Consider the following 10,794-nt stretch of genomic DNA (forward strand, 5'->3'; position numbering starts at 1 on the left):
TCCACTAGGGTGTCACTGGTTTAAATACCCCTGGGGCAGTGGTCACTTCAGGGTGAAGAAATTAGTTCAACCAGTGGTGAAGAGTTCCACCTCTTTAGATCAGGAATCAAACTATTTGATTTTGATCGCTCCTAAATCTGGGATAACTAAGCTTTCCTCTTTTCATCAAGCTCAAAGTTCCATCACACCATAACACAATATACATGTAATGATCACTTTGGCACTCGAATAAGCAGGGAAGTCAGAATTGTTGGGCAATAATAATAAATGCATAGATTATGAAGGTTTTATACATGGTCCTTTAAAACACTGTAACAAATGAAATGTTATTCATGATGAATGGTCTTGTCACTATGTAACACCAAATAAACACTACAACATACACAAATAATAATTGCAAGCAAAATCAAATTATAAATGGCCTAATCTAGACATTACTAATTAAGCTATTGTAATAATAATGAGGATACATAATTTAGGTGTTGGACATAGCATATATGTATGGTGCACAGATTAAAACAAATGAAGGTGAGTATATTTATTTCAGTTTTATACATTCACACAAAGGAAAGCATGGTGATAAGTTGAAGTCCCTTTGTTGTTCTTGAGGAATTTCCCCGCAAATCTGTAGATCGGGCATTGAACATCACACAGAAACCAATCTAATATCAAATAATAGCATCTTGTTCACAGAATACAATGGCATCAGTTTCATGGCAGTTGAAAGTTCTGGTGCATCTGAACCAGAACTTCCAGGTTTACGATCCAGATCTCCTGGGCTAGTGGGAGAGTCCATGAAATGAGTCTTAGTAGAGAAATTATGAGACAAGTCTTGGTCTGGTAAGTGATAGGGCGGTGGAGGACCCTGGTGAGGTTTAGGTTGCCTCACCTAAAAGTATCCATGGTCTTTTGATGTCGCACTTAGTCATATGTGTTTTGTTTATGTTAAACTCAGTTCTGTTGTGAAAGGAAACAGTGTCCTGTGGAACAGTCAAGAATTCCGGAATTCCGTGTATTCTTATCTTTTGGTGAATCACAGCTTTGTCTCTGTGGAAGGGAGTGAAGCTTACACGTTGTGTTAAGTTACCTAGGTCCAGACGTGGATTGCTATACTTATGTGATAATTGATGTACAGAATTCATTTGGTCATACATTTTTTGTAATTCATAGTCATCGCCAACAGACATAACAGAAACAGTTCAATTCAATGCATCACACAGATTATTCTGTCACGCACACACTAACAGGTAAGCACCTACAAGGTACAATCATTTTATTTGCTGTGTTATTACAATAACCATATTACCACCAATTTGAAAATGTTCTCATAATCTACACTTTATAGTAATTACGATATGCAATACCTCCTTATCTCCGCAAACAGACATGTGCAACACACCATACATAAATGCTGTAAATATGCTCTTTCTGTATTTTTTTCAGTTTTACTCGAGTGCTTTTGTTTTCTTGCACATTTTAATACTGTTTTTGATTATATCTTGCTTCTGTCTGTTGTTTTTAATAAATGTTTTATCGCTGGTGCAAATGATGGAATTTCCCCATCGTGGGATTAATAAAGTCTGAGCTCTTATCTTTAGATTTTAACTATTTTATGATTTTTATTTTTTCTTTACTGTATTATAAATAATAAACAATAATAAACTTTAGGTTGTTGTATCATTGTAGCATGTGAAGCAAGTATTTCTATCTGTGAAAAGTGCTATGTAAATAAAGTTTACTTACTTAGATATTTTATTTCATGATTTTGTGTTTTTGCATATGTTATTTTGTTCTTGTAATGAAGTGGCTCCGTTACTTTGACTGGTCGCATAAGTAGGAACAGTCGATGTTTCCGGTTTAAATGTGGAACTATTAAAAAGTTTGTGATGGGGTGGGTGAATTTATGTGAGACGCGCCGTCCTACTGCGTCACTTCCTTTGAGTGTCTAATAAAATCAGGTCTGGCGGGAGCGGCGCTAGACAATTATTTGGGTTTGTTTGGTGAATCAGCAAAGAATCGGAGCCATCAGAACCGCAAACATGGTGAGTATCTACCAGTTCGAGAGTCCAGAGACGGCTTGTCTCGGGTCACTTTAAATTTCACAACTCGAGGTTTTATTGTAACTTCAGCGGGTTTCTGAATGAACGTTTTGTTGTCGTTGGTTTAGCGACACAGGATCGCTTCATTATAGAGACGCCACTGTGACAGAAGATGGCTTTCTGTTCGGTTCTTTGCATGTCGCAAACGTTAATAAAATTTGGGAAACAAGCAATCCGTGATTGAGGGGAGTTTTTTGGCTGTTGTTACCTCCCCGGGTAACTCTCAGTCCTGCTCGTCGAGTCACATGAAACATTTCACCGCTGAAGCTCCATTCACACAGACCACGTACTGGCAGCGTGTACCGACTCCGAATCCAGTAAGGAGTTTAGAGGCAACAGGTTTGCCTCTCTACAACAGTCATATAGTGTCTTAAGCCTTAAGTAAGAGCAAGTAAAGGTTCGGTTGAATGGGGCCGCCATCTTTGTTTGTATTCAGAAACATGGCTGCGGGACGAACCGTGGGTTCTGTTTAACACGCACAACTTTAACGGCTCAACCCAACCTCATACTAAAGCCACATTTGTTACGAAACCTCTTATGAGGGCGACCACTCAAAACATGGTGCCGGTACTACAGGAGCCCAGAGCCCGTTCCTGCTGCCATCATTTAAACGTACCTGACCATTAATAAGTGATGACGCCTCTCTCTCAACAGACTGTAGGAAAGAGCAGCAAGATGCTGCAGCACATCGACTTCAGGATGAGGTGCATCCTGCAGGACGGACGCATCTTCATCGGCACTTTTAAGGCCTTTGACAAGCACATGAACCTGATCCTGTGTGACTGTGATGAGTTCAGGAAGATAAAGTAGGTATTTTTTCCCTGGAGTTAACCCGATAAAGTGATCAACAGTGACATTGGTGCTTTTTATTTGATTTTGCTTATTCAATCTGATTTGTGATGTTTTGGGACCATGTCTCTTGATTCTGATGTCTCACTGCCCTGAACTCTTGAGTGAAACTCATATTTGTCACTTTTGTTCCTGATGAGATGAGCTGATTCTTTTTTTTTCCATTCTGTAGTAAATGATTTGGTTGACACACCTTCAGCTTGTTGCTTCTGTTAATTTATTTATGACTAAATAAATATATATTATATATAATTTTATTTTTTTACGCTTTGTTTCTCTAGACCAAAAAACTCAAAGCAGCCAGAGCGGGAAGAAAAAAGGGTTCTGGGTCTGGTTCTGCTGAGGGGTGAGAACCTGGTCTCTATGACAGTAGAGGGTCCACCCCCTAAAGATGTAAGTACTACTTGCAGCAACCTTTATTTTAAACGTGTCACAAGTATATACAATTAAATATTGTTTTATTTTAATTGTACATCAATTAAATGTCTTTTAATATAATTTACTTTCAGACTGGCATTGCCCGTGTGCCGTTGGCGGGCGTGGCTGGGGGTCCAGGTGTGGGTCGTGCAGCAGGTCGTGGAGTTCCTGCGGGGGCTCCGATGCCTCAGGCTCCTGCAGGACTTGCAGGGCCCGTCAGAGGAGTGGGTGGCCCCTCACAACAGGTAACCGTGACAACCTCACATCATGTGTGCATTTACATTTGAATGCTAAGTGCCTTGTGTGTTTCAAGGTAATGACCCCTCAGGGCAGGGGTACAGTTGCTGCTGCTGCAGCAGGAGCGAGCATTTCTGGGGCTCCGACACAGTACCCACCTGGACGAGGAGCCCCACCTCCAATGGGACGAGGAGCCCCACCTCCAGGTGAGACAAATTGTGATGTCACTGATTGCCCACTGGTGCTTTCAGATGATTTGAGATTGGGATATGTCAATGTACCCATTTTAAATGTTCTGACATCGGAAAAACATCCAGGTCACAACCACCTGAGATCTAAAAATAGTGTAGGAACAAAGGGAACCTCATGGGATGGAACCCTGCTGTCCTTGTGGTGCAGTTGTTTAGAGATAGATGTGTTGATGATACTAGTCTTTAGCTTTTAATGTTTGAGTTTTCCTGCTAGGTCATTGTTGCATATCCTGATTGCGTACTCATTGCAGGTATGATGGGTCCTCCACCTGGCATGCGCCCCCCCATGGGTCCTCCAATGGGAATGCCCCCTGGTCCAGGTCGAGGAGCTCCGATGGGAATCCCCCCCCCGGGCATGAGGCCTCCACCCCCAGGCATGAGGGGTAAGCTGGTGGTGTTGTGGAGTCTAGTGGCTCAGTTCCTATGTTTATTATAATAATAATAATAATAATAATAATAAAAAATGTCCTCTTTGCTGATTTAGGACCGCCCCCTCCTGGCATGAGGCCTCCACCTCGACCCTGAAGAAGCACCGCCCTAAAGGCTGTTGTATAGGTTTTTTTTAATTGTGTTTTTTTTTGTTTTTTTTTAATAAAGTTTCCTCTCCTTGGTTTCAGCTGTGTTGCGTTTACATGATAGGTGCTTAATAAATATGGGGGACTAGCCAATCACAGCTCAGACTACCGATATTCAAAAACAAGGGTCACAGGAATCAGCTGAGTAAACTTCAGTAGGAATTATTAGTTCATTGGGCTGAACATGGTTGTTGAAGGTGTTTTTTTAACTTCCGCAACGCAAGAACTTCTTAATCTTTACTGTAGTCAGCCTCACTTTAAACTGTACTGTCTTCTGTTCAAAGTCTTCATGACAGTTAATGTTACCTTTTTTATATCTTTAATGAAATAAATTCTTAAGTAAATACTTTATTTATTGATTCTGATGAAGTCCCCTGCCCATTCCCAAAACCTGCAGTAAAATGTGACCTACAATTTAAAATGGTTCTGGTTCTTGAGTGTTCATGGTGTTTGGGTTTGACATTTGTCGGTCACTGGTCCATGTTCGCGACCATTTCTGTTCTGATTCTGTGGTCGGTCACATGGTTTATGGCCGTTGTACCGTAGAACTGCCGGTAGTTAGCCACGCCCCTCCATTTTAAAGTAAGGGCGGTCATGTGACCCGTGTCATATGATCTGCGGTGACTATTACCGGTAGTTGCAGTCTAGCTGCTGTCCGCGAAACTAGATGGAGACAAGGTGAGAGGATAGATTATGTGTAACCTCGTTTATCTGTTGCCACTTTATAAATTAGGCTTTGTTGCTTATTTGTTTCATGGTTTAATTCTGCCGTTTATCGGTTTTCGATTAAGGTGACACACGTAATGTAACTTATACAAACTGCTCCACGTCGCTTAGTGTTTTTTTTAAGGATTGCTCTAATCCTAAATATGACTACTGACTAAAACAATTACAAGAATAAACAACCAGCAGACCAATAGACGTTGGAGATAAATTAATTTAAAGAAATGAAAGCATAAACAGGAACTTCTTTGGTCATGTGTTTTACCCCGGAAATCTGTAGCGCCTTTTGGTACGTGTTTACTTCAGATCCGCCAACCTGCGTCCAAAAATGGAGGTCAATGTTTAAATGATCTTTATAACGTCAAACGTCATTTTGTCTAACTGTGATCAGCTATTACCAGACTAAACCGTTTTCCTGATCCCCTTCTCCATAGTTCTAACCAGCCTTACTCATGAGTTCGTTTATCAGTTTACTTATGTTTGAAGACCTTATTTACATGCAGGTGACTTGAATTTTGTCACTTCCTGTCTGGTTCTAGATGCAGGTGAAGGTCGTGTTATGTTACTTCCTGTCTTCACTGCTGTACATCAGCGCTGCTCCAGCTGCAGATGAGGTGACCTACCTGCCTGGTCTGCGAAAGCAGCCGAGCTTCAGACATTATTCTGGTTATCTGAGCGTGGCTGATGGGAAACACCTGCACTACTGGTCAGCATCTCAAACACACCTGAAAATGTCAAACCGCCACTTCCTGAGTTTTTTTTAGCATAAGAGCATTTTCTTGCTAAGTTTGCCTGGGAATTGTACACCTGTCTCTCGAACATGGCCTGTCTTCAGGTTTGTGGAGTCCCAGCATGAACCGTCCTCAGACCCAGTGGTGCTGTGGTTAAATGGAGGACCTGGCTGCAGCTCCATGGATGGATTCCTGACTGAACATGGACCCTTCCTGGTGGGCGATCTCACTTGATACCTATTCACTTGTGTGGTGTTAAATCGATAGCTGCTGACCTCCAGCTTTTGTTCCAGGTTCAGGATGATGGTGTGACACTGCAGTATAATCCATACTCCTGGAATAAGGTTTGTTTGTAAAATTTGTCCTCACCTGTGCTCGCATGGCTCAGGTGTAGTAGTTCTGAAGGTGATCATTTGTTTTTTGGCAGATTGCCAACATGTTGTACCTGGAGTCTCCAGCAGGTGTCGGCTTCTCGTACTCTGACGATCAGAAATATGTCACCAATGACACTGAGGTTAGCTACATACCTGACGCTCAGCTGCTGATTGGCTCACAGGTCTCGTGTGTTTACAGTTGTGTATTTGTGTTACAGGTGTCGATGAACAACTACCTGGCTATGAAGGAGTTTTTTAATCTGTTCCCTGAGTTTAGCAAGAACCAGCTTTTCCTGACAGGAGAGAGTTACGGAGGAATCTACATTCCAACACTGGCTGAGAGAGTGATGGAGGACGCCAGCCTCAACTTGCATGTACAGTACTGCTGTCATGTGTTTGAAGTACTCAGCTTTGACTGAGACATTAGCAGTCTTCACCTGTGTGTGTCTCTCCTGTCGAGCAGGGCATTGCTGTGGGAAACGGGCTTGCCAGTTATGAGCTAAATGACAACTCTCTGGTTTACTTTGCTTATTATCATGGATTGCTGGGAACCAAACTATGGACTGAGCTCCAGACTTTCTGCTGCAAGAACGACACCTGCAACTTTTACTATAGCAAGAATTTAAACTGCACTGGCAGCGTGAGTGAGTTCCACATCTCAAGCAGGTGGTCAGAGTTTTCTGGATGCCTCACGTGGTTTAGTCTTTTTTTGTTCTTCTTCTGCAGGTGAATGAGGTTCAAGAGATTGTCTACAGTTCAGGACTGAACATGTACAACTTGTACGCTAACTGTCCAGGCGGAGTAGGACAAAGAGTCAGGTGAGTTATGACCTTTTGACTTGTGACTGTACACTGAAGCTTAAGCCTAAATGGTGTTGCACAAACATACAATGCATAAATCTAGAATAATTCTGGCATGACCTCATCTACTAAACGTATTCAGGACAAGAGGGAGCAACTGAGTCAAGCCTTGTGTAAATGCATTGTTTTACAGACCACTTGAGCAGCAAAATTCTCGCAGAGAAGTACCAGTTTAACAGCAGCAGTTTAGTGGCATGAAGCAGTGAAACCTTAAGTTTAAAAACAAAAAAGAAATCTGACTATTATAATTAAAGAAAGAGAGACGATGTTGCACAATAATGAGTGGTCCGTAAATTAGTCAATAAGCAGTGAAAAAAGTCATCCTGACAGTTGGAGCCTACATGTGTTTTTAGATGTGACTATCTAGTAAAGCATTTCATTTCATTTGCATACACTTTAAAAGATAAAATTACTAAATTGTACAACAAAGATTTTTAATTCGAATATATTTTTAGCTTCAGATTTTAGGTTTGTAAGGTTTCAAGTCTTCAAGGCTGTACCAATTTGAAGAACTAATTTTTTTTAAAATCCAAGTTTTAGAATAAAGCAGCTCCTAAAGGTAACGTGTCCATAAGACGTTTTCATAGCTCCTCCGTGTTAGTCCCACCTCCCCCACTTTTATGTAGGCCCAAGTCCGAACCTGGAAAAAAAAAGACGTGAACCTAGGAAAAAAGAACTGTAACTGAAAAAAAAACTTTGAAAGCTCGAAAACATAAAAACTGAAGCTTAAATTACACAAATAGTTTTATTTCGCTTTCAAGACATATGGGCCCAATTTATCTCCCTAATCCTAGAGACTAGTCTAGGATGTGTGAATTGGAGATCTGTTCTTACGTGCTACTTCTTTTACCCTGTACTGTAAGTACATGCTACAGTACATGCCTGAACTGTAAATTTGTAAATGGGTCCTATGTTCCTTTTTTTTCACATTTTTCTTTATTCTGCTGTTCTCCTGTGGCTGTTCCAGCAATTGATTTTCCCCACTGTGAGATTAATAAAGTTTATCTATCTACATTAATCAGATGGGCCAGGATAAGTGACTAATTGTGAAACATGAAAACTCATCTATATGGGAACTAGAGCGAAGGATTCAAGTTGAGTTCCATGTTTGTTTTGTGAAATGCATGCGTCTCTGGAGTCATTCTCTCATTGATTGTCAGTGTGGAGCGGGGTGAGCTGGTGATCAGGGACCTGGGCAATTCCTTCATCCACCATCCATGGTCTCAACTGTGGAGCCAGGTGTGTGAGACTGACCTTGTGACTGACATCAAAACTTCTGCCTGAAAGCGGAGTCACACGTTTAGTTTTCTCTGACTTTTTAGAAGTTGCGAGGTCTGGCTTCTCTGCACCAGTCCGTCCGCCTGGACCCTCCCTGTACAAACTCCACCCCATCGACGCTGTACCTGAACAACCCATACGTCAAAGCTGCTCTGCACATCAGTCCCAAGGCTCTGGACTGGGTCATCTGCAGGTCAGTGCTTCAGAGTGTGATATCTGCTGTTGATCTGATTTTTAGGACCCGTAGCCTGGACAGGTTGCAGGTCCACCTCAGGGTCATGGAGACCAGCACTGACTGGAGAACTGACTGGGAGACAGATCCCAGGCCGACAAGGGACGAACACCCCACAAAACATATTTGCATATAATATTTGGGAAGACTAGGTTTCTGAGTTTTTGCCGGGTATATGTACGAAACAAGAGATCTCCAAGCCAAATATGTCCGTCACACACGGCTGTGCTGTATCTGTAATGTGACATGTGTTGCAGCTCTGAGGTGAACCTTAACTATGGCCGCATTTACATGGACGTGAAGAAACAGTATCTGAAGCTGCTTTCTGCTCTGGTCAGTAAACATCTGCTCTCAGCTCCATAATGTTTCAGTCAAGGCTTAGTCCGTCATCACAGAATGAAACAACGAAATGAACGAAACATTAGCTTCCTCAAAGGTTTATGAAATGATGAAGTGATGGAACCTGGAGCACAGTGAACTTAGCTGCTGCATCAATCAACAGTTTGCAGGGAGAAAAGACAAATTATGTTATTAATAATTATTTTAAATTATAAAAGCAAATATTAGCGTTAAGCATAATAAAATGAATGATATTTTGTGCTACTGGAAACGTGTAAAGGAAGTTCTAATTTAAATGGCTGAATCCAAGCTTGCGGGTGAATGTCCTTGTCTCAAGGCGACTTGTTGTGTACAGACCTACCGTGTCCTGGTCTATAATGGGGACGTAGACATGGCCTGCAACTTCATGGGGGACGAGTGGTTCGTGGAGTCTCTCCACCAGCAGGTAATGAAAATGCAAACTAACAAATCTGCGATTTTAGGTAGAAGTTTAATATTTTTAACAAAACCTTTAGATTTTTCTGGAAATATGTCTGTTGTAGCCTCAGGCAGGTCTCCTGTAAATTAACATCAGCTGTATCTCAGGTGGAGGTTAAGAGGCGTCCGTGGATCTACGAAGATGTAGACGGTCGCCAGGTCGGAGGCTTTGTTAAAGAGTTTGACAACATCGCTTTCCTCACCGTCAAGGTAAATGCACTATCAGCACAATCTACACTTTTACTGTTTCTCCCTGTTGCTTAGTCACTTGTTAAAACTCTGACTCCTGACTTCCTTCAGGGTTCTGGTCACATGGTTCCATCAGATAAACCAAGGGCTGCCTTTGCCATGTTCACCAGATTTATCCAGAAACAGCCCTACTGACCTCTGACACCTCTTCCTCCACCTCCTGTGTTTGGATTTGTTTTGGGCTGCTGCAATTTTTTATATTACCTCTCACTGCCAGCAAATGAACACGGCTCCCCTCTGATATTTGCTGCACATTATCAAACACACTGATGATGCTGCAACAGATGATTGCCTTTTTTTTTTGATTAGTAGTTGTCATAGAAGCCAGTACTTTCTGTTGGTTTTAAGGGAAAAACGGATGTAATAAATATTTGATCTTTGTCTTGACTGTGACCTGTCTGTGCAGCTTTAGTCGTTTTTTGTTTGTTTCACATACTTTTATTCACCATATGGTAAGGCTTTTTGTGTTGTAATCTAGAGTGTATTCATCTGCTGTTGACACTGGATTACATTAGAGTTGAGCCTAGATCAGATGTTTGTCCTAACCTCAAAACCTAAACTCAAGCGTATCCTTGAACCCAGTGGTTCTTAGTTGGTCTGGCTTAGCTTTGATGTCAAGCTGCGCGCACACACACACTTAGACCTACGACAACCCGGAGAGCACCTACGCGAACATTGGGGAGAACATGCAAACTCCACACATAAAGGCATCTGGTCTGGCCTGGACATGAACCTTCTCACTGTGAGGCAACAGTGCTACCCACTGCACCACTGTGCCACCCCCAAGGGTGACTTAACAATCAGAATATTTCAACAGCATTTTTCTAAATGTAATCATTTTTAACAGACCTAATTGGTGTTTTCATGTTAAATCATTAAAAAGTGAAATTGTGTAGTTATAACTGAGATTACTCAATCGATCTGTGACAACCAACACTGCAATTTTGGTGTCATATTTGTGCTTCACCATGTTCCATTAGAGTATGTGGGTTGTTTTCTATGGTCAAACGGTGGGTGCCAGTTAGCATTACAGGGCAAAATTGCCACCTACAGCTGAAGGGTGTGAATAGACAGCCAATCTTTATATTAGAAATAAAAATGGA

The 10,794-nt window shown here is 41.7% G+C and overlaps 2 protein-coding genes across 3 annotated transcripts; both read left to right on the forward strand.

The window, feature by feature from the left end:
• The first annotated feature begins 1,882 nt into the window (after positions 1–1,882).
• On the forward strand, positions 1,883–4,441 carry snrpb (small nuclear ribonucleoprotein polypeptides B and B1). The gene is made up of 7 exons (XM_029149849.3): positions 1,883–2,042; positions 2,754–2,905; positions 3,230–3,341; positions 3,458–3,610; positions 3,679–3,808; positions 4,105–4,236; positions 4,338–4,441. The coding sequence occupies exons 1-7, from the start codon at positions 2,040–2,042 to the stop codon at positions 4,376–4,378; spliced, it is 723 nt and encodes a 240-aa protein (XP_029005682.1). The 5' UTR covers positions 1,883–2,039; the 3' UTR covers positions 4,379–4,441.
• A 515-nt stretch (positions 4,442–4,956) lies between these two features.
• Positions 4,957–10,084, forward strand: ctsa (cathepsin A). Of its 2 annotated transcripts, none has more exons than XM_029149848.3 (14): positions 4,957–5,106; positions 5,691–5,857; positions 5,987–6,098; positions 6,176–6,226; positions 6,310–6,396; positions 6,475–6,630; positions 6,720–6,896; positions 6,983–7,074; positions 8,277–8,355; positions 8,439–8,587; positions 8,884–8,959; positions 9,321–9,410; positions 9,551–9,652; positions 9,743–10,084. In XM_029149848.3, exons 2-14 carry the CDS (start codon positions 5,691–5,693, stop codon positions 9,824–9,826), a joined length of 1,422 nt encoding a protein of 473 aa, XP_029005681.1. In that variant the 5' UTR covers positions 4,957–5,106; the 3' UTR covers positions 9,827–10,084. The 2 variants fall into 2 exon arrangements, with proteins under 2 accessions (XP_029005681.1, XP_055364837.1); XM_055508862.1 differs by lacking the exon at positions 4,957–5,106 and adding an exon at positions 5,463–5,485.
• Positions 10,085–10,794: the final 710 nt, after the last annotated feature.

This window comes from Betta splendens, chromosome 5 (assembly GCF_900634795.4).
Source record: "Betta splendens chromosome 5, fBetSpl5.4, whole genome shotgun sequence".
NCBI lineage: Eukaryota > Metazoa > Chordata > Actinopteri > Anabantiformes > Osphronemidae > Betta > Betta splendens.